Source organism: Chelonoidis abingdonii, chromosome 16 (genome assembly GCF_003597395.2).
Source record: "Chelonoidis abingdonii isolate Lonesome George chromosome 16, CheloAbing_2.0, whole genome shotgun sequence".
NCBI classification, from domain to species: Eukaryota; Metazoa; Chordata; order Testudines; family Testudinidae; genus Chelonoidis; species Chelonoidis abingdonii.
The window spans coordinates 22,411,849-22,438,025 of record NC_133784.1 but is presented as its reverse complement, the minus strand read 5'-3'; the positions used below and the strand labels follow the sequence as shown (position 1 = coordinate 22,438,025).

At 50.2% G+C, this 26,177-nt stretch overlaps 1 protein-coding gene across 2 annotated transcripts in view; it reads left to right on the top strand.

The window, feature by feature from the left end:
* Nucleotides 1–26,177, top strand: part of TEX264 (testis expressed 264, ER-phagy receptor) — a 151,929-nt gene that overhangs the window by 24,279 nt on the left and 101,473 nt on the right. For both annotated transcript variants that reach the window (XM_032791133.2, XM_032791143.2), the window contains one exon: nt 6,596–6,817. In XM_032791133.2, coding sequence (XP_032647024.1) covers nt 6,596–6,817 — 222 coding nt within the window. The remainder of the gene's footprint in view (nt 1–6,595; nt 6,818–26,177) is intronic.

Below are 26,177 nucleotides of genomic sequence, written 5' to 3'. Positions count from 1 at the left end.
ATATTTTGGAATTCAAGTGTCGTCAGGAGCGGACCATGGTGGTGGCAGCCATCTGGCCCTTGTGTTGGCAGCTCCAGCAAAAAGGCCAAGGATTGAGAGGACCTCAGAGACAGTGCTCACCTCCAACTTCTGGGATCCCCTTGCCAGGCTAGAGGACTGTTTTGTTCTAGTCAGTTACTTATTTGGCCCTGTATCAGGGTGTCTGCCCTGTACTTGTCCTGATAGGGTTAAAACCCTGCCTGGAGGCCTGCAAGGAAACAGCCAATTAGGGCAGTGACTGCAGAAAATTAGGGCGGCAGCTGGACCAGCCAATAAGGACCCAGCCGGCCCACATAAGAGGAAGTTGCAGGCCAGAGTTTATGGTCTGCTGCAGGAAGCCCAAGGGAGGCGACTGGCTTCCTAGAGGGCTGCAAGACTAGTACCTTGAAGAGGACTGCTAGGGCTTGCACTGCAGGCCTGAGGCCCTGAGAAGAGGCTGAAGCAGCCAGAGGCAGGAACTGAAGGTGCTGAGGCTGTGTGGAAATGGCCCAGGGAATTGAGACAGACTGATGGAGAAAGAAAGAAGGGGCAGCGGGAAGCTGTTGTTTACAGAGTCCTTGGGCTGGGACCCAGAGTAGTGGGCAGACCTGGGTCCCCCTTCCTCTGAAGAAGCGGCCAGGCTATAGACTACCAAGCTGCTGCAAGAAGTGGCTAGACTGTTGCAGGAGTCGTCCCCTGGAAGGGGGGAACCCGGATTGTGACATGGCTGGAGGGCTGTGCCACGAAGCATAGGCAGTGCCACTGGAACTGCAGAGGGTCTGCAGGTGGAGATGAACACGGGAGAGCCACCACCATCGGAGGGCACACCTGCTGGCCAGAGCTAATTCCTGAAATGGTCAGCAGGAGGCGCTAGTGTGGTGAGAGACCCCATGACAGGCCCTCATCAGTGCTGTATCTAAGTCTCTGCCAGAAGTGTATTGAGAGCCATGGCTACCATCGGTTGTGCATGGTTCTTTCTTTCTCTCTTCTCCTCTCCAAGGATAAACTGTGTGTGTGTGGGGTTAGTTTGTTTTTTAAAAATAACGTAACGTATGACGGGGATGCCACTGGAAGTGTTTGGAGGAGAAGCACGCCCTGCCGTGATGGGGAGCATAGTGGAGGGTCTTCGTTCCTGGAGGAAAGAGGTTGTTCCACAGTGTTGGACAAACCCCCAAGAAAGTGCCGTCACCTGAGCAAAGCACCATATCCCTTGCGGTGGACAGTTCCACTGCTGTTGAATACAGGGTGCTCTGCTCCCATGAGCAGCTCCCCCCCCCCCCCGCCTCAGCTCACCTCTGCTTCTGCTCCACCTCTGTCTCCTCCCCTGAGCACACCGCTTCTCGCACTAGCTCCCAGTGCTTCCCACGGCTAAACAGCTGTTTTGTGACAGCAAGCGTTGGGAGGGAGGGGAGAGGAGAGGAGGGGGAACGCTGCGCACTCAGGGAAGAGGTGGGGCCAGGGTGGGGATTTGGGGAAGAAATCCAATAGGAGCAGGGAGGGGGCGGAGTTGGGGGGGGACTTTGGGAAAGGGGTTGGAATGTGGGCAGGGCAAGGCCGGGGCATTGGTGGAGTTGAGGCGGGGCTGGGGGGGCACGAGCATCCACCAGTGCCAGGAAAAGTTGGCACCTATGCTCAGTTCTGCATTTCCTTGGTGTCCAACACAAACAGTGCCATCCTGCAGCGTTCTCAGGCCCTACCAGAAATCAGCCCCTGGCTGAAGAGGAAGCTGGCTGTAGATGTACCTAGGAGAGACTGAAGAGATGCTGGTATGAAGAGGGAAATGCTTTGAGAAGTACCCTACTGAGGAACGTCTCAAGGGCATTTGCTCTCAGCTTGTTAGGTAGGTCACAGCCTTGGGGTCCTTTTGTACTCCTTAGTGCTATAGGGTGATCAGATAATTATGGCAGCAAAGAATGCCCTCTTTCATATGTGACGAGCCAGGAGACTCAGCCCTTCCTATTGGATTCAGGCATGACCATGTGATCTGTGCATTTGTGACTTCCAAACCTAATGAGTGCAACTCTTTGTGGCTAGGAATGAAGCCACACCCCCTGAAAAAGCTCCAGGTGGTGCAAATCACAGCAGCCTGGTTACTTAGCCCTACATGTTACTGCAAACACCTGGCCACTGTGCCTGGCCTCCATTAATTTCAGGTCCAGTTCAAACCATCTATGGGAGTTACCCAGGCTACCTCAGCGATCAACCTTACCTCCATGACCGTGACTTCCCAGGACAGCCGCGTTCCGCCAAAACAACAGTCCTGCTGACCAACTGACGAGGCTCATGAGCATGGGAGGTGGAACTCCGCTGGGGACTGGCCCTCTGCTGTGGGACTAGCCTGTGCACAAGATGAGAACAGGCCGGTGCATCATCACACTCAGTGCACAGCCCGTTGCTGAGGCCGAGCTACCCCTCAGTAAGTTCTGCGTGCACACACACACACGAGTACAGGTCAGTCAAGTGATTTCTTCTACAGGTTGGAAAGGAAACGAGAGAGGAAGTAGAGATACTATGGTGATGGCATCCCACTGCTACCCAGCTCCGCTAGCTAGCTATCATGTTGCTATTGTGCAATGTGGACGCCTCCACATGAGGGACTGGACTGAGACCTACAGCTTGCTTCATGTAGGTTGCAAAACAACCGGGGAAGGGCACAGTGTCCAGCTGGCCTGGTGGTCCCTGTTGATCCTCTCATTCAGTAGCCAGCACTCTGGTTTCCTCTTCTTGAGTCTGCTCCAAGCAGGACTCTGCTCAGCTGAGCCTTCCTGCCAGCTGGGAAGCGTTCAGATGATGGAGTGAGACAGACGAGCTTTTGGGTCTCTCAGATGGGGCCCAGGGAGTTTGATGGCTGTCCTCTGGGTGCCCACAAGCGTGCGTGGGTCTAGCGCAATCTCCCCTGGATCCAGAAAGGGACTGATAACTCTGCTGGCTATTCCATTGAAGATGCGGCTGTGTGGCGCAGGCTGCAGCCTTTTGCAGGGATCCTGCTTTATCTAGTGGAGAACTAGAGCTTTGGCAGGCTAGGTTATTGTTGTATTAGGAGTCCTTTGCAGCTGTGACACCCCCCCTATGTTCCCTGCATTAAACCCTCTGTCGATGGCCACGGTTCTCATGGATGAGGAGGATTAGTCTGGCCTGGCTTCCCTAGCAGGACCAGGTTGTTGTGACCTAGGTTTGCTGAGCAGTTCTATGGGGGTGGTAGGAAAATCCCAGAAGAGACGAAAGCTGGTACAGTGGTTACAGCACGAGACTTGGGAGTCCATGGTCCACCAACCTTCCTGCTTGCAAGTCACAGATCCTCTCTGTATCTCAATGCCCTCCTCCCAGCAGGGTGGGGAGGGTAAATACGATCCAGGTTGGAAGGTGCTTAGATGTGGTGATGAGAGACCAGAGAAGTACGGAAAGTAGAAGTAAATGGTTTGTTTTGTTTGGTTCCTTGAACGTGACTCCATAGTGAATACCTTAACCGCTTGTTGTTTTTCCACATGCGGATCTGGATGTTCGTTGATGGCCAGCGGTGGGGAAGCCTTCCTTGAGAAGGGGCAGCCTGGGCTTGTGGCAGAAAGCTGCTGTTGTGTTCGCAGCTTAACCACTGACTCACCCTGTGGCCCTGGACAAACCACAGCTGCTCCGTGCCTCAGTTTCCTCATCTGTTAACTGGGAGGTAATAGTACTTATGGGTAACTCTAATTCTGGTGTTTGTTTCTTTCTGAGTGCTTGACTTGGAAGCCTAATGGATGTTCTTTTCATGGCCGTTTTCCCTCTCTTGTCCATACATCGATTGAGTGGTTCTGCTCTTGGTTAGTCACATTGGAGCACTGTTTCTTAGAGCTCCGCAGAGTGCTGTGGGGTTGTGGTGTGTGGTCTGTGTTAGCGTCTGGAGGGAAAATTCAGCTAGCTGCAGCCTAAAGTACGTGGGGCTGAAAGGCTGTGGGCTAGGTTCATTTATCCATCAGACATCTGTTGATTGTAAAATTGATGCACGTGACATTATGTATCAGGGTGAAAGTGTGTCTGAAATATACCATCCTGTTAGTAGCTGTTGATCCTGCTGGGAAAAGATGAAGTGGCTTCTGCCTGTGCCTATAGACCACTGGAATAGGAGTAGAGAAGTGGGACTGGCTAGAGAGAAAGAGAGGGAGGATCCAGGATATGGGCTGAGCAGTGCTGAGTGAGGAACCCTATGAGCATCCAAGGCTGGGGTGGGGGAGAGGTTTTGAGCTGATCATTTCTGTGGTATGGTTAATTTCTCTGTCAATAAAGCTGAGCCCCAAGAAAAGGGTGAGTTTGGACTCTGCATAGTGTGTGGTCTGTGTCTGAGGCGAGAGCCGGTCAGGAAAGGTACACACTCTTGTGTGACTTTCCTTGTAGGCCCGTCTGGCAGTCGGGGGGCAGGCAAAGCAACGAACCCACCCCTTCCATCCATCCATCTCTGCCATAAGAAGGTGAACACCCAATTGACTGCATTGGGAGTAGTGTCCACTTATAGTGAACTGATTTGGGTCCAGGTAGAGACTGAATCAGTATAAGCTGTGCTCACTAGGCCCTTCTACCAAATGCCCAATTTGTGCAAATGACATTATTTGGCCACTTAAACCCGTTCTCCAACCAACATTCCCTGGGCGAGTAACATGTCCTGCCCTTTGTGTCTGGATTTGCCTGTTTAGGAAGTGCTGAAAATACCTTTTCCCACATCTCCCAGGCCAATTTAATATGCCAATCACTGGGTAAAATAAAGTAGGCCAGATAAGGCACTGTATGTAGCCCAGATGGCTGCGCTGGTTCTGGGCTGCAGCCCTGGGAACTTCAGGGGTTTGTTCAATATTCTGCCAGGAGATTCCTAAAAAGCCAGCATGCACCGTGTGGTCCTCAGCTAGCAGGGTAGGAGAGGGCAGCCTACTGCTGCCACCAGGGGCCGCTCTGGCTTTTTTGCTGCCCCAAGCACAGCAGGCAGGCTGCCTTCGGCGGCATGCCTGTGGGAGGTCCGCGGTCCTGTGGCTTTGGCATACCCACCGCCGAATTGGCACCAAATCTGCGGGACCGGCAGACCTCCTGCAGGCAAGCCACCAAAGGCTGCCTGACTGCTGCCCTCGCAGGACCTGTAGGCCGCCCCCCGCGGCTTGCCGCCTCAGGCATGCGTTTGGAGCGCTGGTGCCTGGAGCCACCACTGGCTGCCGCTCACTGTTTGACATCAGCATAAATAGCCAGTATTGCTAGATAAGCAGCATTCGCTCATTGGGCCCTGTTTAATATTGTCCTAGCTGAGTTTGTCTGGCTCTTGCCCACAACTGCAGAGGGTTGAGAAGAGACTATAACATTCATACTCTGCTCATCTCTGTTGCTTTCCATCTGAAGATCTCAAAGCACTCTGCAGACGTTAAGGCTCACAAGAAGGGAGGGTGGTAAAAGGGGGAAACTGAGGCACTGAACAGCTAACTGACTTGCTGAGGCATCATTGGTAGAACTGGGAATAGAATCTAGGCCTCTTAATTCTGAGTCCTCTGCTTTCGACGAGAGGTAGAACTGAGGGTATGTCTTCACTACCGGCCATATCGGCGGGTAACAATCAATTTCTCAGGGATCGATATATCGCGTCTCATCTAGACGCGATATATCGATCCCGGAACGAGCTCCTGTTGACTCCGGAACTCCACCAACGTGAACGGCGGTAGCGAAGTCGACAGAGGGAACCGCAGACGTCGATCCTGCGCTGTGAGGACGGTAGGTAACTCGATCTAAGATACTTCGACTTCAGCTGCGCTATTCACGTAGCTGAAGTTGCATATCTTAGATCGATTCCCCCCCCCAGTGTAGACCAGCCCTGAAATCCCATTCCATATTCGGAGAGAGTAACATGGGTCTGACATAGGACCAGTACCTGGGCTCTCCTGAGTTCTGATTCTGGCTGTGACACTCACTCTCTTGGTGGCTGGGGGTCAGTCACTCCTCATCTTGGCCTTGTTTTCCCCATCTGTGAAATGGGGATCCTGCTCCCCTGGCACAAGGTAGCGGGCATTCATTTGTCTGCGTTTGTGAAGTGCGGGTTTGGGGGAAGCTGACTCACAGGTTATCAACTTCCCAGAGAAGATACAAAAAAGAAATAAACTGTACCTTCTAATTGGCTCAGCTCCACAGGGATATGTTCTCAGTGTGTCCCACCTTTACCCAATTGAGGACTGCATTTCCAATTCATTTACATCTGTTTTACATAAATTTTACTTAAAACTAATGCACGCTCCCTACTATTTGTCTGTGTTTGTCTCTTCCTTGTATGATGAATAGATTATTGTTTGTGGGTCAAATTCATCAGCAGTTAGATTAGTTGACCAGCTTTGTCCTCACCCTGCTCTTAAGGGTCCAGCTTGCCAATGTGTAGGGTTTTGGAACGTCCCAGGCAGCTGCCCCCCAATTTCCTCTAGGTGTGTTATTCATGTCCTGTGGGGGTGACTCCAGTATCTGGTGAATTAACAGGCTGTGGGGTTTCCAGGGCACCAATCTGTCCCTGGCAGATGGATGTGGACCCTTATTAAAATCGTAGCCTGGACCTTTCTCAGTCTTCATTCGTTCATTTCTTTAGGTGGCACCTGAGAAATGCCGCTACATTGTGGGCTGCATCCTGAGCGAGGGGGAGGAGAAGCCATCAGAGGAGCTGATCCGACTCTTCCAGAAGTTTGGCTTCAAGATCTTTTCCTTCCCGGCTCCTAGCCATGTGGTCATGGCAACCTTCCCATTCACCACACCCTTCTCCATCCAGCTGGCGGTGAACCGTGTCCACCCGGCCCTCGACACGTACATCAAGGTGAGCAACCATTCCTTGCAGAATGTGTCAGTTTCATAGCGCACCAATAAATGCCCTCTCCTGCCATTGGCTGTTGTGGATGCAGCAGGTAATTTACCTGTAACAACTTCCCCTCACTCAGTCACGTGGCCTCAAGTCATCTCTTGCTGTTAACCTATTGTATCTGCAACAGCCATCTTGTAATAATTTACTAGTCTTCTCCCCATTCAGACATATTGATTAGTTGGTTTCCTGCTAAAAGCGCTGCCCTCTGATTAGGAGTCTATCAGGTAAGTGGTGGCTCCGTGTATCATAACTAGACCTATGTGTCTGCCTCTCCATTTCAATTCCCTTCCCCTGCAGTGAAGGGAGCTGCAGTGCAAATCTCATTACTCCAGTGGGGCTAGGTAGCGATCTTTAGCTGGTTTAGGGTTTAATAAGTAGTTTGGCTTAGAGTGTACTAGAAATATTTCTCCATTCTGGGTGTGCCCTGCTCTGTGTGTATATGTAGTAGGGCTCTATAAGCCAATAATGACCAGCATGTCGTCTGTGGAATTATTTTAGGTTCAACTCATTCTTTCTCTGGGAGGTGGTTGTCACTATGGAGAACAGCTCCATCAATGACTGTTTAGCCAGGATGGGCAGGGATACAATCCCATGCTCTGGGTGTCCCTAGCCTCTGATTGCCAGAAGCTGGGAGTGGATGACGGGATGGATCACTCAATAATTGCCCTGTTCTGTTCATTCCCTCTGTAGCACCTGCCATTGGCCATTGTTGGTAGACACGGTACTGGGTTAATGGACCATTTGTCTGACCCAGTATGGCCATTCCTATGTTCTTCTTACTACAGCCTCCCGGGTTAGGGTGGTGTGCTGGATATGGGTGTGTGTGTATCCCTTTATCCCAGGTCTTCTGGGAATCTCCTGCTCCATTACATTTTCTTTCATATCTCCCTGCCAAGCTGTGTTGTCAAATCTCCTAACCTGAGGCTCCCAGCTTCATCCTCCTTTTCTATCCAAGTCCTAGACTTCCTCCCCTAAAGTTTCTTTGTAGCTGTTAGCTGAAGACTCTTCCCCTCTCTGCCCTTTGCCAAGGCTGTTCCTTTCAGCTGGTGGGTTCCATTGCAGGCTGCTCTCTTGAAGTTTTAGACTCCTCTGGGTTTCCAGCGTTCCCCCATCCAGGGAGCACCCACCTCAGACATGGGAGCAGAGCTGCGTGGAGAGGGACCTTGCACCTGGCAAGGAAAATATTTTCAGGAAGTAGAGCTCTGCAGGATGGGCTGAGACTTGAGTACAGGCCCCTGGGACGCTGAACCTGCACAGTGGAAACGTTCAGGAATTTTCATTTTTAAATTTTGTTTTGAATGGGCTACTCACTGATAGGACTGGCTAGAAACAGAGTGATTTCATGCAAGAGTGCACACCTGGGGCTCTGGGTCTGCATCTCGGTCCTGGCAGCATCCCCTCTCTTCCGTTCCTGTGGCATCTCAACTTTGACCTGCACCTTCCTAGCTATTTCAGACCTGGGTCTCGGGATATGCAGTGAGGCGGTAGGACCCTCCAGGTAGATGCAGGGCTATTTTGCTGACTCTCGCTGGCTGCTAGACCTGTTGGGCCACCTTAAGTCCAATCAAGGTGTATAAAAGGATGTGTGTGTTTCTGATTGGAGAGAGAACTGGGGTCTGGGCTGGTAGGGGCCCTGCCCAGAAGCCCCCAGGAACACTCAAGTTGGAAGAGAAACTTAGGCTGGGTTTTGTTCTGTTATTTAACACAACAATGGAGGGAAAGCCCAGGAGGGGTGAGGTGGGATTATCCCCAGTGTGTATATACTTGATAAGCACAGTGTGGGGACTCTGCCAGGGTACAGGCCTCTCTTGAACAGAGATGGTTTGTTGTGGCTAATGACTTTGGTGGCTTAGTGATGTGGATAAATGGAGATGCCAAGGAAGCACCAGCCTCCTTTGAATGTGGGGGGCCCTGCACCAGGGTTTCAAGCTGGGTCCGGAGGGGGGAGACGCCAGTGCACTCGCCTTGCTGTAGCACCTACCCATTGAATGCCAACATTTTCATCCGTTCAGATGGAAGCAACTATTTATAAACCTCCAGTTCCTGGCGCTAATCCCAGCCCTGTGGGAAACAGAAATATCTTACTCCTACTTTGTGCTGCAGGATGCTGCCCCAGCCAGTGTGTACCCAGTGTACTCAGTGGGTCTCTTCTGTCCTTGGGCAGATTCTAGTGGGGGCCAGCAGGGGTGCACTATTCAGGCTCCGAAGGATGGGCCCTGGAAGGTGGCAGGGAATCAAGAGAACAGAACACTTGTGCCATTCCCAGTTCTCTGCCCTCTTTCTGTTCTTGTAGCTCAGCCTTCGTGGTAGCTCCTGTTGGAAATGTTTTTGCCTGCATATTTATACCTGCCTCTGGAAATTTGCACTACGTGCATCTGACGAAGTGGGTATTCACCCACGAAAGCTTATGCTCCAATACGTCTGTTAGTCTATAAGGTGCCACAGGACTCTTTCTCCCTGTTGGAAATGTCCACTTGGGCTGCACATAACAGGGGAGGAGGTGGGTTACTTGGGGTCAGAGGTAGCAGTGCTGTGGGACCATACCATGAGACAGTTCCCCTGAGTGACTCTGCCAGCCCTGGGGCAGGTTGTCGAGATGACACGGGGGAGGGCTGGGAGAGCATCAGGTTTGTTAAAACAGTGCTTTGTGGTGCAGAGATGATGTTTTCTTGCTCCAGGAAAGGTCCTGGAGAGCGCATCTGTCACATAAGAGATGAAATCATTAGAACTAAAAAGAGAGCCACAGATTGTGCTTGAAACACCTGGCAGCTTTTTAATGAGAGCTGCCTTTCTGTTTAAAAAGAATCCAACATCTAGGGATCTTGGGCATTCAAAGCGAATAGAGAATAGGAGCTTGTCCTAGACTAAAACTGTCGCCTTTGAATCAGCAAGGCAGGACTGGCTGTGTTCAGGCGAATATCCCCCAATTCACATGTGTTCTTAGGGTCACTGGAGTGTGTCCCGGTCAGGATCTGAAGCCAGGAGCAGTAGTTGAGATGGGTTTTGTGTCTCAGCCCCCTACTCCGGGGCTGTCAGGGATGGGAATCGGTCATCCTGTCTTGGAGAACTGGAGAGGCAGGTCACATCAGGGGTTGTCCTGGCACCTGATCATGAGCCATTGGCCAGTATCAAACCCTGCTTCCTTTTAGGGGAATCTAAGATCGACCTGAGCCTGTTCCACCCCCAGTTAGGAGCAGCAAGTATTTAGATTGTATGTGGCACTTTTTACCTGTAGAGCTCTAAGCACTGTCTAGAAGCCCACCCTTCTAAAAGCATGTACCCACCATTATCCTTGGTATGCTGATAGGGGCGGGGGGATCTGAAGCCAAGTTTACAGTGGCAGAGGTAGGAATAGAACCCAGGAGTCCTGACTCCCACTCTCCTGTTCTAGCCAGTAGGCAGAAGATGGAGGGCTGGGATGGGGAACACGAGGGGATTTGTTGGCCCTCGAGGGTACATCTCGGGATAAAGCAGGTATGTGTGGTGCTTTGCTGTGAGTTCTCTCCCAGTAACCGCCACACCTATTCATGGCTTTCTGCTGGTGAGCCCAGAGTTTTTGCACTCGGTGAACCTCAGCAAGATTCCCCTCATCTCCCCGCAACTCCCCAGCATTTATTTCTGAGCTGTGGCTCATGCTGGGCCTTCGCTGCCTGGATGCCCCCATGCCAGTGGGACTGAGAAGTGGTTACAGTGGCAGGGGCTTACGCTGGAGGTGTCCTAGCAGGATGTGGTGCTAGGAGCTGTTCTGAAATCTCCTCCAGCCTCAACTGTTTCCACGCTCATGAGCGAGGGCTCTGTGAGTGTAACAGTAGCTAGACCCAGGCATGGTATAAGCAAAAACTCTGCCAGCTTCTGTAGGCAATTGTGCCAATGCCCATGACTTCCAACTCATAGAGCACCCCCCTACACACACATACTATTTCAGTTCTGACTGTGCCAGTCTCTCTTCATCCTGACCTGTGGCCCCTGCTATTCCAGTCCTGGGCTTCCCACAACCCTGGGAGCTTCACACATCCCTGCCAATGCACCATGACCCTGACCTGCAGCCCCTTGCTGTTCCAGCCCTAGGTTCCCCACAGCTCTGCCAGTGCCCCTCAGTCCTGACCTGCAACCCCAGGGCTTGTGTTGAGCAGAGACTGTTGTCCTTGTAAATCGTGTGGTTGTTTGATGTGAACAGGGCCTAGGAAATGGGCTTGTCACCAGTCAGCTCCTTTTTGCTTGTGACCTCACCCAGGTTTGCTCCTGAGCTTTCAGAGATGTCAGGCTCATGCCTTCTCCCTCCCCCGTATGGCGAGCCCTCTCGCTTAGTTCTCTTTCCCAAGGTGTAGGAGGCATCTGTGGGTTTTGGAGGCCAGGGCAAGTGAGAGTTCCCCCCAGGTGCTTTTCCTGAAATGTGAGGTGTGCCAACACTGGCGCTTCAGTGGCAACTGCTCCCCCGACACCTGTTGGCGAGGCAGGGGGGAAAAATCAAGCGAGAAACTTTCATGCAAGCAGGTGACCTGTGCACCATTTCTGAGGGGAATTTGTGTTGCCATGGAGACAGCTTCTCTAAAGAACTCCCAGCCCCCCCCACTTGCCTTGAAGAGCCCAAGGCGCGGGCGAGAGAGTTTGGGAATGTCAGGTTTGAAAAGATTCTTTTAATGAGAGTCGGAGGGCAGGCATGCTGAGCGCAGGAGACCCTCTCTCTGCTGCGCCATCCTCATGGGAGCTGCAGAGCCAGAGAATGGGATTAGCAGAGAGAAGAGGCATCAAAGGGCTGAAATGCAGCCTCCGCTGGCTTTCAGGAGAGAAGGCATTAGTGCAAACGGATCGGAGCCCTTCAGAGGGGAGGCCAACTTAGCAGCCCAGTAATGAGGAGAAGGAGCCGGGAGAGGAGGGATGGAAGAGAGACGAGGTGGAGCCAAAGAGACTGAGGGAAGAGGAGGCGAGGCGGGGAGTGGGACTGATGGGGAGAGTGGGGGGCAGGAGAAGTGAGGAATGCAGGTGTTGGCCATAGTGAGTGTGAGGCTTCCTGGGAGTGTCCAGGGCTGGGAGGCCCCTCACCGCCACCTGCTCTTAGCTTGTGGAAGCCTTGTCTGAGCTTGCTGCGGGTCAGCTCCACAACCCCCTGGACAGTGCAAGCCCTCTCGGCCATGCAGGCCCTGCTGGCACTCTGCAGGTGGGTAGTTGGCACATCCCAACCCTCGAGCCCCCTGAGCATCTCCCAGGAGCAGTGGTCCCCAAACTTTTGAGGATCATGCCCCCCCTTACTGCTGTCTCTGCCCCTTGCCCCCAGGGCTGGGAGCAGGGCTGCTACTGTGGACAGGGGTAAGGGGGCCACAGATGGATGGGGCTGAGACTGGGAGAGGGGCTGGAGCTGTGGTGGAGGAGGGAGCAGAACCATAGCCGAGGTTGGGGTGGGGGATGGGGGGCGGCAGCCAGGCCTGTGGCCAGATGTGGCTCTGCTCCCAGTCACTCTCCCAGCCTCAGCCCTGGGCCTGGAATGGAGCTGCAGCCAGTGGCCAAGTCTGGGGTTGGGGCTGGGAGCATAGCTGCACCAAGTCTAGGGGTGTGGCTGTGGACAGGACTGGAGCAGAGCTGGGGGTGGGAAGAGGCTGGGTGGCGCTCCCTCCTGAGGCCCTGTGGTGGCTGGCCTGGGCCCTGCTGTACCCTCTCCCCCGAAGCTTCCTCTGTGCTCCTCTAGTGGGGCTTGCCCCACAGTTTAGGGGCCTCTGCCCTGGAGTGTCCAGCCTCTGCTCCGCTGGACGTTCACAGTGTTCATGGGTTCATTGCTTAGAATCATAGGATCATAGAATATTAGGGTTGGAAGAAACCTCAGGAGGTCATCTAGTCCAATCCCCTGCTCAAAGCAGGACCAATATCAACTAAATCATCCCAGCCAAGGCTTTGTCAAGCCGGGCCTTAAAAACCTCTAAGGATGGAGATTCCACCCCTGTCCCCCCAGGTAACCCATTCCAGTGCTTCACCACATTCCTAGTGAAATAGTGTTTCCTAATATCCAACCTAGACCTCCCCCACTGCAACTTGAGACCATTACTGCTTCTTCTGTCAGCTATCACCAGTGAGAACAGCCTAGCTCCATCCTCTTTGGAACTCCCTTCAGGTAGTTGAAGGCTATTATCAAATTCCCCCTCACTCTTCTCTTCTGTAGACTAAACAAGCCCAGTTCCCTCAGTGTCTCCTCGTAAGAAACGGTACAGCCCAGTGTGCCAGTTACCCCTCAAATCGCCCCTCTGCTGAATGCCCAGCACCGAGATGTGCTTATAGTGAAATCAAGTGTTAGTTCATTTATCAAAGCAGAGAGGTTCATGTCAGAGCAAGTAGAAGTGGTGGAGACAGTTACATATAAAATAACACGCATTCTACAGCCTAGCTATTCCCATGTCGTGTAGAGTGGTGTTCACCCCAAATCCTTGCAGCACTTTACAGCCAGGCTGGCTGTGACCCTCCTTTTGTGAGCCAAGGATTCAGTTTATTCCTTTGCACTCCAAGGCAGACCCGAACAGTCCTTGTTCCTAAACAGGACACACTCGCCTGCTGTTTGTTTCATCCTGTCGATTTCCTCTCCTGCAGATTTTGCAGTGTCTTTATTTGCACCTGGCTCAGTATGCAGCTAGATCTCCAATACATAAATGGCCCGACAGGGAGATAGATGTCTGTGACCTGAAAGGAACATCTCTGAGGTGTGTCACTTTCTGGTGATCTGCCTCAACTCCTAGGGCTTAAGAACATAATTATCAGGATAGATACAGAACATCTTCAGTATGACCTATATATCCATTTCCCAGTGATTACCAGTGGGCTACTGGCTCTTGATAGAGTCCTCACCTGCCACCTTCAACCCAAGGGATCCCTGTAAAGCCCTGTGCACCCCTTGTTCCAGGGGACCCTGGATCATGGTGAGGCAGTGTGCAGGAATGGAGGTGGTGATGGTGGGTGAGAAGACTCGAGGGAGTGAGGAGTTTGAGAGGATAGGAAGGGGTGGGGATGAGTCCAGGCTCCCACGGTGAAGCCGTATCCAGGGATGAAAGAAGGACTAAGGCAGCAATTGTGAAGTGGATCTTGTGAGAGCAGGGAAGGAGCCCAGGCAGCAAGGGGAAGAGAGATGGAGAGGGGCATTCATAGCCTCCTCTTCCCTGGCGAGGCCACGTCTAGTGCAGCTGGGAGGCCATGTTGAGTTGGTCAGTGCTCGGATTTGCCTGGGAATTGTCAGAAAGCTTGCAGATACCCAATAACGTGGCATCCTGGGACTGTAGCCCTCTTGCAGATACAATGGCTTAGAGCTGTCAGTGCAGTCCTGGGTATCACAGCAGTCCCCATTCCCATCAGTCCAGTGGGAGCTGCCTCCAAGGAGGGGGTGCTGCTTTTTATCAGTCACGGTGCCTGGCTCTGTCCCTGGGCACCCACTGAAGCATGTCCGCCTCTAGGGTGGGGTGTAGCTGCTGTGTGGCTACACTGCACCTCGCAACAGCTTTCGTTAGTCTAGCCTCATTAATATAATTGCTGTGTCTGGAGGGTGGGTGTACAGAAAACTCCTCAGAAGGTTGGCAGAGACCCAGCAGGACCCATTTCCTGTAGGCAGGAATCCATCCATAAAGAGATGGGCAGAGACCAAGCAGAACTTGCCTCAGATAAAGCTGCGAGGAATCAAACCAAGGTTCCATGGTGAGGGCGAGCGTTTGAACCCCGGCACCATCGCTCTTCCTGGTAGTTCTCTCTCGGCACCCTGCACCCAGGGGTGGCACATCTCCGATGCATTCAGCACTTTGACTGTAACGGCACTTGACAGCCATGGAGTTCAAGAGGAAAGGGACAAAGACCACTTGGGGCCAGTCTCTGGAGAAGCAGGGATGTGAAGAAATCCTTTCCGCTGGACTGCAGCATCCAGTTGGCATGTCATTTCCCTGGCCTGAATCATCTTTAAGGTAGCCCGTGAGCCATGTTTCCCTGAGAACAGCTGCAGATGCTTGAGTATTTTGCCACCTGCATCTTCAATAGCACCATCACTTATCATCTCTTAGTGCTGTCCATCCAAAGAGCATCTTACAGAAGTGGATGGGTTACACCTCACAATACCTTTCCCTCCTGCAAGCTGGGTATTATCCTCATTTTACAGATGAGAAAACTGAGGGGCAGAGATGTGAAATGCCATGCCCATGGCCGCATAGTGATGCAGTGGCAGAGCTATGAACAGACCCCAGGAGTCCTGACTCCCATCCCTCTGCTCTAACTGTTAGCAGCACTGCCTCATCTATTGTTCTCTTGGTCTTCAGAAATGGACTCCCAAGTGCGCACAGGCTCATCAAATGACGCAGAGTGCAGAGCTGGGCCCAGCAGAGTGAGGGTTAATGCAGCGCAAGATGCACAGATGCTATAACGTCTAGGTGGCCCGGGGGATGTGAGAGTCGGAAAGTGGGATGTGCTGATCCTGGCAGCTCTGGCGTGCTTGTGCTCTCTTCTCTTCCCAGCTGCCAAGTCCCCACAGTAGCAGGTCACAGAATGCAAATGAAAGCTCCTCTGAAGACTCTCGCCCAGGGCAAACATTTCTAATGGCACTGTGAGCAGGCTATTAAACTGTAACCTTCTGCCATTCCTGGCATGGGTTTAATTAGCCCTCTATGGCAGTCTGCGTGGGCCTGTGGGCTGAGCACACAAGTGTCTCCCCAAATTCAAACTTGCCATTTGAAGGCCTGGAGGCCCTGCAGCTTCTGCCCCTGCGGCTCCTCAGGCAGCCTGCGAGGTGTTTAATTGCATCCTTGCAGGGAAGTCCATCTGGTTTGGACAGCTCTTAGCTGGGAATGCCCTAGTTTCCAGCCACCTTTGCGTGGACAGGTGTCCCTGTTACAGCAGTTGGCTCGAGCTGGCCCCATTTGTTGCAAGTCTCACCAGAGAATCTAGGCTGGTATGGGCCATAGAACTTGCGCTCCTTCCAGGTTAGGAGTGAGTCATAGAGTTTAAGGCCAGAAGAGACCACCAGATCATCTAGTATTGCAGGCCACCATCCCCACCCATCCCCGACACTCCAAGCCCAACAAACACAATTAGACCCAAGTACTACTGACCTTGGGAGACTGAACTGTTGTGTGCCACAGGCAGAGACCAAGAGAGACGGAGGTGCACCTGTGCACCAGGCCCATGCGATAGCAGGAAATTGATTAAGTGAGACACATTGATGAATTGGGGTAGGAGATGCTCATGCTGTGGGTACAGACGGCTTTAGTCTCCCAGAGCTGATGTTCTTGCACCTTTCCACATAGCTCTGGTCTGGGGCTCAAAGTACCACCTCCCGAGTCTGTCTCTGCCACTGGTATAACGCTTCGGAATAAAAATCCGAAAAGCACTGAAGTTCCATTTTCGTAAGTGACTCAGAACCCTTAGTCCCGTTGACTGTCCGGGAGACTGAGGCTTCTAAGTGAGACTTTTGTAACTGGCTTTTGGTCTCTTAAATTATTCAGGCCTTTTTGAAAACATTACCCTTGAATTCCAGTGAAATCCACTGCAGATTCCCCTTCGCTCCCATTGTAACACATTCACTGCCCAGGTAAGTGGGGTGAGAATGCGCTGCACTCAACAGGCACCCTGGGTACAATGAATTCATGCTAGAATACCACATTTGGGTCCAAGTATCTCTTAGTAGCAAGATGGATTGATTTAAATCAAGGCAATTTAAATAGTGATCTAAATCACTGACCAGAAAGCCTTCATTTAAATCATTGATTTGAATCCACATTTCCATTTGTGCTTCAGTTAGTTTGTAAAGAAAGGTGCATTCTCATTGGTTAATATAACCATTGAACCATGTTGATTTATAACTAAATAAAACCTCTGCACTAGATTTGGTACATCTTTTTCCTACCTATATCTATACACAGTTATTTATGAGATTATGTAGCTTAATATTTTCAGAGTCTTATTAATTACTTGTATATTTTTAGTATGTTAAAATGGTGACTGATGTATTGCTTCTTTACTAGATAATTAACATTTTGCTGATGATTTGTTTAAAGCTGCATTAGGGTGGTAAACTGGAATTTAATTAAACACACTAAACAGCATATAAAATGCATTTTTATTAAACAAAACAAACCTTTAATATAGTACCTGGCCTCTTGTGCCATATTTATAAAGCTTGCCTCAAAAGCTAGATTTCCCCCAATTCTGTCTTTATATAGAAAAGCAGCCTTTAACTCAAAGGTTTTGCTAGAGGCTCATGAATTCATCATATTTTAAATAAAAATAATCTGATAAGTTTAATCCTGAACATATTTTGTGTTCACTTCAGATTTCATTTTAAACAGATTCATTTTTAAAAAGAGAAATCATTAATTTAAATAACAAAATCAAAACAATCTAATTTAAATTAAAAATCATTGATTTTTGTCCACCGTGCTTAATAGCAAGATGTATGTGGCTGACATAAATCCACCTCCATCTGAATCCAAGGGGTTGGTGTTGTTTGCGAGGCTATTCTGAGACTCTTTTAAAGGGTGGTTGTTTGAGGGTCACCTGGGTTGTTCCGGGGTTCACAGTGAATAGTGGAACATGCTGGTTGTGTCGTCTTGGTGACGGTGACCGTCATGTGACAGAACATAAGAAATGCAGGGAGAAATTCTCTTTAGTCTAGGAAGCCGATTCAGGAATTTGGTGGCATGGAGTCAAATTTTGCCCTGGTGTAAGCGGGTGGAGTGCCTATTGAATTCATTCATAGGGCTGGATCCTAGCAGGGCTGAACTTGAACTTTAGCCAAATTGGACCACCCCTTTTGGGTCTGTAAGATTGAGCTGTGATTCCAGTGCGAGCAGGGTATGTCAGCCCTTCCGCTACAGGCATTGGATGCGGCTGGAAAGCACACAGGTCACACAGAAATGGCTGATAACTAAACCGGCCTGGCCTGAATCCCTACTATAATTAGGGAATAGGCTTGTTCCAGTTGCTAGAGCCAAGGTGGGCAAATTTTTTGGCCTGAGGGCCACATCTGGGCATGGATATTGTATGATGGGCCATGAATGCTCACGAAATTGGGGTTGGGGTGTGGAAGGGGATGAGGGCTCCAGCTCTGGAATGGGGCCGGAAATGAGCAGTTCAGGGTGCAGGAGGGGGCTCTGGGCTGGGGCAGCAGGTTGGAGTGTGTGGGAAGAGGGTGCAGACTCTGGGGTGGGGATGAGAGGTTGAGAGTTCAGGAGGGTACTTTGGGCTGGGACCGAGGGGTTCAGAGGGTGGTAGGGGGATCAGGGCTGAGGGTCAGGGGTGCAAGCTCTGGGTGGTGCTTATCTCAAGCAGCTCCCAGAAGCCGTAGCATGTCTTTCCTCTGGCTCCTATGCAGAGGAGCAGCCAGGTGGCTCTGCGTGCGGCCCAGGCATAGATGTTGCCCCTGTAGCTCCCATTGGCTGCGGTTCCTGGCCAATGGGAGCTGTGGGGTTGACACTTGGGGCAGGGGCAACATGTGGAACCCTCTGGCTGTCCCTGTGCATAGGAGCTGGAGCAGGGAAATGCCTCTGCTTCCAGGAGCTGTGTGGAGCAAGCCCTAGACCCCGCTCCCCAGCGAGAATTCGAGGGTCGGATTAAAATGTCTGGAGGGCCAGATGTGGCCCCTGAGCCGTAGTTTGCTCACCCCTGTGCTAAATCATCAGTCTCTCATTTTGTTTACACTTGCCTCACCAGTGGGCTCTAGGATCTCTCCCCTAAACTGAACCAGCTGCACTCCTGGGGCTGTGCAGAAATCCATATCTCTTTAGCAGAGGAGAATGATGGGCTTGTGGCTACAGTGCCTTACCCAGAGATCTACCCAAGGTCTCTGGGAGATCCAGATCACTTAACTTCTCAGGGCTCTAGTTCCCCTATTTGAAGAATGGGGCTAATATTTCCTTGCCTCAGAGGAGAGGTGGTGGGAATTTTCTGCTGAAAAGTTTTTTCTTTGGAAAATGCTGACTCATCGAAACCAATGAGGACCGAAAACAAATGTTGAAACCTCAGCATTGTTCATGAAGCAGACTGCTAGCTTCACAACCAGCCCTAGTTGAGCAGCTCCGTTCCTTACTGGTTTGAAAGCACTTGGAGATCCTTGGCTGTAGGGGGCTGGAAAAGCACAAAGCTTTGCGAACATGTAAAGTTCCTTGCTAACCAAGTGACCCTTGTTTTAGGCCCAAATGTATTTCTCTGCAGTTCTTCCAAAGCAAGTTCTGTTACCAAAGTGTAGTGTAGAATGCCTAGGAAGGACTGGGGTACTTGTCCCTCCAGTGTCTGTGATTAAACCGCCTATAGTCAATAAAGAATCTTCATGCATCAATACAGGCTGGGAAAAAAAGCCCTTGAGAGTAGAAGAGGATTTGACTTGTCTGACGAGGCATCGATAGCAGAGACGAGACCAGTACTGACAGCATCATGGGCTGTCAGATCCACGGGTTGGGAATTAGCATAGAGATGTGGACCCCAGGGACCAGGTTTGCAGAAGTCTCTGCATGTATTTGCACGTGTCATTACCATGATTGCACATGCTGTTATAGTAATGCATGTGCAAATCACCAGTTACATGTATAGCTAGCCCTTTTGTACATGCACACTGTAAATGCATCCCCAAGTTAGGCAGGTGAAAGCTGCAATGACATGCACAGGCTTTTGCAAATCCAGCCCTGATTGTCTAAAAGTGCAGACAATTGGATCATCTCCCACCTTCCAGAGAAAACATCCTGCATAGAAGCAGCCATATGTTGTTAATAACTGCAGCTATATTGTTCTTTTCATAGAAGGAGATCAAAGCACTTTTTAAAGATAGGGAAATACAATTACCCTCATTTTATAGCAGAGCCGTAAAAAGGAATTTTTGTGCCTGAGGCAAGGACCGGCTCCAGGCTCTTCAGCGGCAATTCGGTGGCGGGTCCCTGAATCCCTCTCAGAGAGAAGGATCCGCTGCCGAAGAATGAATGAAGTGGCAGCGGCAATTTGGCAGCAAGTCCTTCCCTCCGCCAGGGACTCAGGGACCCGCCGCTGAATAGCCGTCGAAGAAGCGGTGGCGGTATAGCTGCCACCGAAGCACCGCTGATTGCAGTAGAGCTGCACCCCCCAGCTTTGTGCGCCTTGCCTCACCCTGGTTACGGTACTGTTTTATAGATTGGGAAACTGAGGCACGGAGGTGTAGTGACTTTTCCTAGGTCTACATTATAAGCAGCAGACAGAAATAGAATCCAAGTCCAGTTCAGGGCCCACCTCGCTTCCTCTCGGCTTTAGTCATTTTGGCCCCTGGTAAGTATTTCAGCAGGCTGTCTCATTTTCATCGTCTATTTTAGTGCTGACGTCGCCAGTCTCACACCATTAATTGAAATAGATCAGATGTTTCCTCCTTCCCCCAAATTTAGGGTTTTTGGCACCTTCACAATTTGTCATTTGTTTTCTACAAATAGACTCATAGTTTGGAATGAAAAAACAGTCATTTAAATAGTTTTGTCTCAAACCTGTAAATTTTTTGCCCCAGAAATTAAAATCGTGTACAGTGATGGGGTTTGGAAATTAATATAGTGGAGCGGCAGATGGGAGGGGCCCTTGTTTTTCCTTACAAAATGGCTTGGATATTGTTATCAGGAAACAGTCCAGCTAGTCCTGTGGGTGAGGGGCCACAGGAGCATATTGCTGGGGATGGTATGTGTCTCAAAGTCCTGGCACACAGGTCACTGAAGAAGAAACCACTTCAACATGGCATTTTCTGTGACATGTATTAGACATCAGTTCTGTCTCCCCTGCCTCCATTGGCATTACATTGCACCGGGCTGGCTGTAGTGTTGCTGACTGCTGGTGTGCTACGTGCACTGGAGCGTTGACAGAGCTGCTATGTTGTGGGCTAGAGATCAGAGGGGTCCCTGGATTGGAGCTCAGAAGAAATTGTGCTCCTCTGAATTCCAGACTTCAAAGATGGCTCTTGGTTTTTTTTAAAAAAATAAAGTCCAGGAGGTAAAAACCATTTCACCTCTCTGATATCCCAAGGTCGTAAGATGCAATGTGGACTGAGATATATATATTTTTTAAAGCCAGTCAGAATAAATACCTTGCACTTTCCATCTGAAGCACCTTATAAACCGTCACAAAGGCTCCCAATACCCTGGTGAAGCGTTATGATGTCTGCTCTGTGCCTCAGTTTACCCAGATGTTGACGAACTAAATGACTCACCCAAGATCACGTGTTGACTAGCCGCAGAACAGAGAATAGAGACCATGAGTCCTGGCTCCCAGTGCTGTGCTCTAACCACTGGGACACACCGGTGCCTTGTGTGTCACAGACGCCAGTTCTCCTATCCCCCACAATATTCAGATTATTATTACTGATCATTTTAAACGTGGCAAACTCTGATGAGGTGAAAAAGAACTGGAAGAGCGTGGAAACTTCCAGGAGCAATTGATTCAGTGTTTGTTCCTTTTCATCTGTGTACATTTTCACAGGCTCCACCATGTCTATGGTAAGTCCCGCCCAGGTTGCATGTTAAGAGGCTATTTCTTCTCTCTCATCCTGGTGTGACTCTGCTGAGGGCAGTAGAGTTGCACCTGATTTACACCAGTGCATGTGGAGGAGAGTCAGGCTAGAATGTGACTATAGGCTTTGGGCACTGGCAGCCTGAGTGGCGGTCCCTCTCCCAATGTGAAATAGTGATGGCTGGCATCAGCTAGGACGCTGTTGCTCACAGTCATTAGATTTGAGTGTATGGAGGTGGGTGGGTTGGTGAGTGTTCTTCAGAGAGGGACCTTCACCCTGGAACTCACTTCGCACATTGGTCTGCTGAACTTCTGGCCATGGCATAAGGCTGGTCTAGCGTGGCCTGAAGTGGGAATTGGCAGAGTGGTGGCAGTCTGAGCTTCAAGTCTGTTAAGGCTCACTTGAGCCCATTGCTGTTGATTTCGGTGTGTCTGCTTAAGGATTGTGTAATGGCCCCATTGTATTGATCTCCCTGTAAAGCTAAGACATACGCAGGCTGGGAAGCATTTCCTGTGGTGTGAATGCTCTGCCTCTAAGCTCTTGCACCAGTCAGGCCTGTTGGAGAAGTCAATTTCCTAGGGATTCTGTGTTTAGCCTGTTTTTGAAGAGAAATCTGCTCCTTTCATCTCTCTAATGGACCTGATTTGGGTCCAGGGATCTCTGTGCGGCTGGTCTTTTGCCATTCATAGCAGGTTTCCTAACTTTGCCTTTGTTTCTCATCTTCTCTGGAGATGTTTGGCAGCCCTGAGCTATTCGTCTTCAGCTGTCAATTCATCCGTGGTTCTAGCAGACAGGCAGGTGATCTGTGCCTTGCCACCGAGTGCCCCTTGCACTGGAGACTGGAAGCTTTGCTGAGGGGGTTGGAGGGTGAATGACTCATGCCAGGTGGTGTGTAACTGGCAGAGTAGTGTACCAGCTGCCAGTGTCTCGGGCTCAGGGAGCCCAAATGTGCGTTGTACCTGCTGTCGCCATGCCACCTTGCGCTGTGATTGCCTCAGATCTCACCGGTTAAACTGGGCTGAGTATTGGATGGGAGACTTCAGATCCTATCTTGGGGTTAGAGGAGGCTGTGCTGTCTGGGATGAGACATACAACCAAGGCCCTGATTGTGGCATATCTCCTGGGCTGATTATAGCTCAGGACATTACATGTGCCTTCCTGAATGCCCCCTGCACTTTCACTGTGTCCTAGTACAACATCAGTGTACAGCGTTCCCTGTGAAATCACAGTGGTGGCACTTTACACTCCCATGCCACTGGTGTAAATAATTGTCCAAGGCACCAGGCAAAGGGGATTTGGCCCAACAGAATGGTATCAGAGTCTTACTTAACGGTTGGAATAACGGCTGCCCCTTCTGCAGGGGCTGTTCGGGGCTGTGTCTATCTCTGCCCCTAGTGGCCTCACTCCATGGCAGCCTATTTAGCTCCAGCATGAATACTAGCTGTGTGTTGTCTAGGGGATGTTGATGCCCTCTCCCTGGCCAATCCATCTACGCTCCACTCCTCCTCATATCTGCTTGTGGGGCCTAACAGGCGTTGAAAGCCTTGACTGGGTCTTCTCCAGCGGGGTGAATTTCCCTCCAGAGCAGCAGTTGATCTGAGCAAGACTCTTAGCATGAGGTGGGGAGAGAGTGAGCTGCCTATCATTTTTATGGGAATTGAGGCCAGGCTAATGAATGTCGGATCCCCTTATAGCAGCACATAGATCAGGAAGAATGGGGCCAGTTTGGAACCCCACTGTGTTCCTTTCCTCTGGATCCTTTGGCAAGCCTTGCAGGCACATGCGGTCAAAGTAGTAGGGGATTGGAGGGGGCTCATTTGTACATGCGTTGGTGCAAGTGAAACCCACCTATGATTTAATTTGGCACAGACTTAGGAGCCAGCAGGGCCTTGGACACAGAGGGATGCAGCTTCCCCACTCAGCAGGGCCTCCCCAGTGCAGAGCACTTTGGAATAGCTTGGGAGGTGACTCTGGTGAGGATGTCGGGGTTGAACCCCCGCTATTGTGTTCGTACTCCATTAGGAATATTAGCATGCCTGGGGAGTTGGTGTTGGTGCCAGATGGACGTGCCTAGAGACTGGTGCCTTCTCTTTATCCTGCCAGCAGCAGTTCACGTTTCCCTCACACCCCACCCAGGAGCCCCAACCTTTGACCTTGGAGGGACACACACTTTGCACAGAGTGGGGAGTCCTAGACCCATTGGCCGTTCAATGCTTGTCCTGTCTGCTGAAGCCTCCGGAAAGGGGAGAGGGCTAAGTCTGATGACTAGCACTGAACTCACATTTTTCCAGCTGTGCCCCAGGCAGTGGCTAGCAGCTAGGTACCCATCTGCATGACGCAGAGCAGCATTTCAGGACAAGCGCTTCCTTGCAGGAGTGTTTCTGGAGGCAACTTTGGACAGAATTGCTGGTCAGCCCCCTTCAGTAGTCCAGAGGCAGGATTCCCACCAGGTGTTGACAATTAGCAGTGACCTTGCAGCCAAAGCCTGTCATCACCATGACTATTAACTGCAGCTCCTATTTCTGTGCATTCGAATCAGTAATACCCTTCCCGGAAAGCAAGCTTGCTCTTAAAAGAGCTGCTTTTTAAACTTAGCCACTATTCAGCCTGGCAAAGTTGTCATGAAAATGTATCTGCTCAGGCACGAAATCCACTCCTCCACCCTTTCCAGTGATGATTAATGAGCTTGGAGAAAAGCAATAATATTTTACTTGGCCATCAAGAAAAAATAATAAAATAGCTTGCCCTGGGCCAAGAGGGAAGGAAAATGCTGCAACACCTGCCTGTCTAAGCTCTTTAATCTACTCAAGCCGTACACCTGAGGAGATGTATTTATTGAGAGGACTTGATGATGTGGGCTGGTCTAAAGGTTTCACTGGCTTGAGTTTGGGAAGGGTGCATCAATCACAAATGAAGGTGCTAGCCCAAATGCAGGCTGATAAACCCTTTAGGCCTCACCACTCTGTCATATTATTTGTATGTTCACACACGGTACAAGATTTTCCCCTCTGCTGTGTGTTAGGTATGTTGTAAAGAGTTTTATTGAGATGGTTCTTTTATTCCCTTCTCTGGTAAAGCTAGGCACCGACTGTGCAGTGCTCAGAAGGAGAGCAAAATTAAAATGAACATGTGATACAACATCTAAAATCACCTTTCTGTACCTTGAAATGCCGGCTGCTCTGCTTCCCAGTCTTCTAAAGCTCCCATTTTGAGTCCTGCCGGGCTCTGAAATAACTAACTTGAAAGTGGTGACTTTTTTAGGTATAGAAAAGCTATCGCTGAACCTCAGCAGACTTGTACCTTCTGGGTTGTTGTCATAGTATTCTTTCCCAAATCTGAACCTTAGCGTCCAGAAAATGAGATACTAGCAAGAATCCTCTAAGCTTAATTACCAGCTTAGATCCTGTAGCACTGCCACCAACCAGGAATTCCAGTGCCTGGTACACTCTGGTCCCCCCAAAACCTTCCCTGGGGACCCCAAGACTCAGATTCCTTGAGTCTTACAACAAAGGGAAATAGCCCACTTCCCTTCCCCCCTCTTTTCCTCCTCCCAGATTCTTCCTGCCCTGGGCACACTAGGAAAGATTGACAGATTCAAGCTCCATGAATTTAAACAAAGGGATTCTCTCTTTCCCCCTCCCCTCTCCCGGAGAGAGATATAAACACAGAGAACAGGTGTTCCCTTCCCCCTCTGTCTTCTTCCTCCCACCAATTCCCTGGCGAGTACAGACTCAATCCCCTTAAGCCTTAACTAGGAAAAAAATCAAACAGGTCTTAAAAAGCAAAACTTTTTAAAAAGAAAGAGAAAAAAAATACAAGCTATCTCTGTAATCTAGATGGTAAATATTACAGGGTCATTTAGCTTATAACCAATGGATAAACAGCCTTATCCAGGAAAAATACCATTTAACATATTTCCAGCAAACTACACATTTGCACATAAAGAAAAAAAAACAAATAAAAGGACTATCCTGTCTTTCTACCTTGGTACTTACAGATTGGAAACAGAAGATTAGAGAGCCTGTAGAGACGTGTGTGACCTTCAGACCTAGAGAGCGCAACACACAGACAAAGGACCCACACCCAAACTTCCCTCCACCCGAAGTTGAAGTATCTTGTCTCCTGATTGGTCTCTGGTCAGGTGTTGTTGTTAACCCTTCCAGGTGAAAGAGACATTAACCCTTAGCTATCTGTTTATGATAGTTGTAGACAGGTTCATATGTTCGGAAATTCCATGTTTTTTGCGGATGGGGAGGGAATAAGGAGGAGCTGTTTCTCTGCAGGTGAGTATGGCAATAAAATTCCAGCTGCTTGGAATGTTAGACTAACTCCTAGAACGTGGGCTAGTGGGGGTGATTGGATCACATGTATGCGATAAATGTCAGCTCTTATTTAGCACTTTGCTATCACCTCGTATGGGGAGAGCGTGTAATAGAGGCAATAAGTTGCATTTTGAAGCTGGGGCTTTTCAGTCTCATGCTCGGATGCACATATTGATGCTCAAATACATAAATGCGGCAGTTTTTGGTGATTTGGTGCCAATCTAAGCATTCAGATTTGAATTTGGACTTGGCTGTCCCACATATGACAAGTAGGTGCAGTGTGCATGTTGTGATAGACCCAGGCCAGTTGGAACAGCAGAGTAGTAGAAGGGAGATATACTGGCCACTGGATAAGCAGTTTTTTGTTCCCTGAGTGACCATATTAGGGGTTTGTCATAAACAGATTGTTAAGGTTAATGCCTTTTACCTGGTAAAGGGTTAAGAAGCTCAGTAAACTGGCTGACCCCTGACCAGAGGACCAATAAGGGGACAAATACTTCAAATCTTGGTGGGGAAAATCTTTTGTTTGTGCTCT